At 66.7% G+C, this 4835-nt stretch overlaps 1 protein-coding gene across 1 annotated transcript in view; it reads left to right on the top strand.

Moving 5' to 3' along the window:
* The first annotated feature begins 713 nt into the window (after positions 1-713).
* Positions 714-4835, top strand: part of LOC116838236 (myelin-associated glycoprotein-like) — a 7840-nt gene continuing 3718 nt past the window's right edge. Inside the window, 6 exon segments of the mRNA XM_075070692.1 lie at positions 714-786; positions 1104-1484; positions 2071-2364; positions 3287-3559; positions 3596-3642; positions 3784-4315. Coding sequence (XP_074926793.1) covers positions 714-786; positions 1104-1484; positions 2071-2364; positions 3287-3559; positions 3596-3642; positions 3784-4315 — 1600 coding nt within the window.

Consider the following 4835-nt stretch of genomic DNA (forward strand, 5'->3'; position numbering starts at 1 on the left):
GGAGATGGGGGGGCAGGGAGGCGGGAGCTCCCTCATGCCAGGACTGGGCAAGCAGCCAGCAGTTGGGGTGGAGTGGGGTGGGCTGGGGGGGACTGCACTGGGTCATGTGCCTCTGTGTGTCTCTGCTCTGCCTGCGCCCAGCTGCTGCTGGCTCCCCTCCCCCTGTCCTGGCCTCAGAGCCAGGGAGAGAACCCAGGAGTCCTGGCTCTATTTTGAGCTCTGCTGCTGCCTCAGTTTCCCTGCTGTAGAAGGGGGGATGAGGGGGAGTAAGCAGCTCCCTGGGGTGGGGCGGGGTCTCTTCTAGGGGAGGAGCTGGGATGGGTGAGGGGCAGGTGACCCCCTGCCCCAGTTTCACTGCCAGGATTGGCTCCAGCAACACGAGCTCTGGGTTTTCGTAAGGAAGCCAAAGGGCTTTGGGCTGCGACCGCCTCGAGCGGAGAGACAGCAAAGGGGGAGCAAGTCCCTGGGGCCCCTGTAGGAGGCACAGCCCCGATCTGGCCCCAGGGCGGGGACTGGCTGGCTAAGGAGGTGGAGAATGGGGCATGGGGCTTTTCCCGTTTGGGCGGGGGTTGCTGGCCCCGATCCAGGCTAGATCAGTTCCACTTATAACCCACAGCTCCCTCTCCACCCCTAGAGTTCACAGCTCAGCTCATATCCCAGAGCAGAGACGGGGAGGGGACGGACCCCTGGGGTCCTAGTTCAATCCACTGGACATGGCCGGATCCCCCCAGGCTGGACACGCTGTGAGCCTCACGTGGCAGCGCCTCCTGCTGGCCCTGCTGGAAGGTGAGTCTCTGCCATCCCTGTTCCCCAGCTGCCCTGCCCCAGAGGTGGCTGCACCTTGGCCCCGCGCGAGCCATATCTGTGTGGCGTTATGTGAGGCTGTTCCCCAGCTGCACCCCCCCAGAGGTGGCTGCACCTTGGCCCCAGGCAAGCCATACCTGTGTGGTGTTATGTGCAGTTGTTCCCCAGCTGCCTTGCCCCAGAGGTGGCTCCATCTCGGCCCCAGGAGAGCCATACCTGTGTGGCGTTATGTGTGGCTGTTCCCCAACTGCACTGCCCCAGAGGTGGCTGCACCTCAGCGCTACATTCTGTCTTTCCAGCTTTGTGTTACAGCCATGTCTCTGGGTCTTGGAAATCCTCGCTCCCTGGGACCATCCGAGCTCTGAAGGGTTCCTGCGTGGTCATCCCCTGCTCGTTCACCTACCCCGGTTCCCGTGAGTCCTTGGGTGGTCCATTCAGCGTGGTCTGGTACCAGTACCGGAGCCGGGGCTACCCCGAGATCTATAACAGCAAGGGCCCGGCCAGCGTGCTGGCCGAGTACCAGAACCGGACGCAGCTGCTGGGGGATCCAGAGATGGGGAACTGCACTCTGAGCATAAGCCCCGTGCGGAGCGAGGACGCCATGAGTTACTACGTCTGGATCAACCCCGACTCCGTCAGGCATCGCTTTTACTATGTTACAGTCCGGGTGGAGGTGGCAGGTAACTGGAGACCCCCCCACCTCGCACAGGGCAGCTCCCGGGATACAGCCAAAGGGAGGCTGGCAGCAGAGGATTCCACCCCAGAGGCGGTCGCATTGCAGGATGCCTGTATACACAGCCGCCCAACCTCATATCTCAATGCTAGGCAAGGGGCACCGGCGGAGCTGGGGAGGGCTTGTTGCCAGGTGGCTAGTGAGGACCAGAGCAGGCACCACATCAAGGAAAAACACAGAGCTCCCTGCACAGCCCCCAGGAGCCCCACTTCCTCCTCCAGCCCTTCCCCCCAAAACCGCTTCCTCTGTTACCAGCTATTAAAAGCACAGACCTCAGCAACGCTCCCTGCTCTAACCACTAGACACCACTCCCCTCCCAAAGCCAGGCGAGAACGCAGTCCCTGCACCCCACCCCAGAGACAGTTGCATCTCAGCACTGGGGAGGGATCCTTATATAAACAGCTGCCCCACCCTAGAGGTGGCTGCATCTTGGCACCGGGTGAGGAGCCCCTGTGACCCACCCCAGAGGTGACTGAGTCTGCGGGTGATGACTCGCTGCAGACTGTGACGCCCGCCCTGTCTGTCTCCTCCAGACACTCCAGACCCGCTGATGCTGAGTGACCCCGGGGTGCTGATCGAGGGCGACCGAACCACCATCACCTGCTCCATCCGCCACACCTGCCCCTTGGTCCCTCCCAGCCTGGGCTGGAGCCCCAGGGGGGGCAAAGCGGTGACCAGCCAGGAGCAGCTGGCGGGGGGCGGCTGGCGGGCGGAGTCAGAGCTGAGCTACACCTTGTCGTATAAGGACCACGGGCAATACCTGCAGTGCACGGCCACCTTCCCCAACCAGCAGCAGGCGCGCAACGGGCTGCACCTGCAGGTCAAGTGTGAGTGAGAAGGCGCTGGGGGCGCCATGCAGGGGGCATGGTGGGCGGGGGATTCCCTGGGGGCGCCGTGCTGCAGGGGGTGAGGCAGGGGATCAGTAGGGGGTGCTGTGCTGCAGGGGTCGCGGTGAGCAGGGGACTCCTTGGGGGCACCGTGCTGCAGGGGGCAAGGCAGGGGGTCAGTAGGGGGCACTGTGCTGCTGGGGGCAGGGTGAGGGCTCTCCCATGGCAGGTAGGGCTGGCCCCGATGTCGTAGGGAGTGCTGTGCTGCAGGGGGCGAGGCAGGGGGTCAGTAGGGGGCACCGTGCTGTAGGGGGGCGGGGTGGGGGGGGTCAGGGGAGGAGTGGCTAGTAGTCAGGGCAGGGCAGGGGGCAGAAGGGGCGCCAGGTGTGGGGGGGGCAGAGGTCAGTGAGGGGCTGTGCTGTAGGGCGGGGATAGGGGTCAGTAGGGGCCGCTGTATGCAGAGTCAGGGCAAGGGGGCGCCAAGGCTGCAGTAGGGTGGGCAGAAGGTCAGCAGGGGGTGCTTGTGGGCAAGGGGCAGAGGATCAGTAGGGGCACTGTAGTGCAAGGGCCAGGCGGAAGAGGGGGCGCCAGCTGCAGAGGTGGTGAAGCGTCAGCAGGGGGTGCTGTGGGGCAAGGGGCAGAGGGTCAGTAGGGGGCACTGTAGTGCAGGGGCAGGGCAGGAGGGGGCGCCAGGCTGCAGAGGGTGGGTGGAAGGTCAGCAGGGGGTGCTGTGGGGCAGAGGCAGCCAGGGGGTTCATGGGGGCGGGGTGGGGGCTCTTCCCTTGCGGTGGGTGCTGGCCCGAGAGTGGGAGGGGGTGGCACAGAAGACTGGTGGGTTTCCCCAGGGAAGGCCAGAGGAGCTCTGGGGTCTCGGGGTGGCTGGTGGGGGCAGGTTCCCCCTAATATGCCGCTCCCCCCCCAGATCGCCCGCGGGGCGCGGCTGTGGCCGTGGTGGGGCTGGCACGGCTGAAGGAAGGCGACAACGTCACCCTGTGCTGCACCAGCCAGAGCCACCCCCCGGCCACCACCTACCGCTGGTTCCAGGGGCCACGCCGGACCCTGCTGCGGGGGCTGGGCCAGGGCCCCGAGGTGACAGTGCTGGCTGTGGGGCGCCACTCGGGGCCCTACCGCTGCGCCGCCGAGAACGAGATCGGCCTGGGGGAGGACTCGCCCGCCACAAACCTCGACGTGGAGTGTGAGGGGGCGGCCGGACGTGGGGCCCTGCCTTTAGGGGCACCAGCTCCGATCCGGCCACAGGGCACGGGTGGGCTCAGGGGGGTCGGGAATGAGACATGGGGCCTTTTCCCTCTAGGGGGCGCTGGACCCAATCCTGTCCTGGGACAGGGGATTGGCTGGCTCAGGGGGGCGGGAAAGGGGCTATGGGGCCTTTCCTCTCTAGGGGTTCAAGCCCCAATCCAGCCCCAGCTTGGGGGGCTGGCTCAGGGGGGCGGGAAATGGGGCACGGGGCTTTTCCCCTTTGGAGGGTGCTGGCCCCAATCAACCCCAAGTCTTGGGTGGCAGGGAATGGGGCACAGGGCCGCTCCCCTCTAGGGGGTGCTGGCCCCAATCTGGCCCCCGGGTGGGGCGCTGGCTGGCTCAGGGGCAGCTGGGGGATCTGGGCTTGGTGCCCCACATGTCCCACGTGCCGTTGCAGACCCACCGGACCTGCTGCCGGGGGGGAACTGCACGGTGCGGGGCAGCGGGCCCAGGGGAGCGGCCACGTGTCACTGCGCGGCCGAGGGGAACCCCCTGCCCCGCCTCGAGTGGCACTTGCCCAACCGCACCCTCCCCGGGGACTTCGAGGACCCTGAGCTGCGAGTGACCTCGTGGGCACAGGGCCCAGCCGTGAGCGGGGAGCTGCGGGGCCCGGCCGGGGCCCTGGCCAACGTGTCCTGCGCTGCCACCAACGCCCACGGGCAGAGCCAGGCTGTGCTGCCCGTTGTGCCCGCAGGTACCGGGGACCGGCGGGAGGCTGGGCAGGGGGTGCCCTGGTACCATAACTGCTCATGTACGTGCCCCAACACGGGTATCGGCTGCATGTAGGGTTGCCAATCAGAGTTCCCCCAAAGCTGCGTGGCCCTGCACCCCCAGCCAGATCCCTAACCCCCTGCACCCCAACCCTCTGCCCCAGCCCTGAGCCCCCTCCTGCACCCAAACTCCTTCCCAGAGCCCGCACCTCTCAACCCCTCATGTACCCCAACCCCTGCCCCAGCCTTGAGCCCCCTCCTGCACCCAAACTCCCTCTTAGACCCTGCACCCCTCACCCCCTCCCACACCCCAACCCCTGCCCCAGCCCTGAGCCCCCTCCTGCACCCAAACTCCTTCCCAGCCCAGAGCCCCCTCCTGCACCCCCCAATCCCTCATTCCCAGCCCCACCTCAGAGCCCACACCCGCAGCTGGAGCCCCCACCCTTCCCACACATCCTAACCTGCAGCCCCCTCCTGCACCCTGAACTCCTCATTTCTGGACCC

Source organism: Chelonoidis abingdonii, chromosome 11, assembly GCF_003597395.2.
Source record: "Chelonoidis abingdonii isolate Lonesome George chromosome 11, CheloAbing_2.0, whole genome shotgun sequence".
Classification (NCBI taxonomy): domain Eukaryota; kingdom Metazoa; phylum Chordata; order Testudines; family Testudinidae; genus Chelonoidis; species Chelonoidis abingdonii.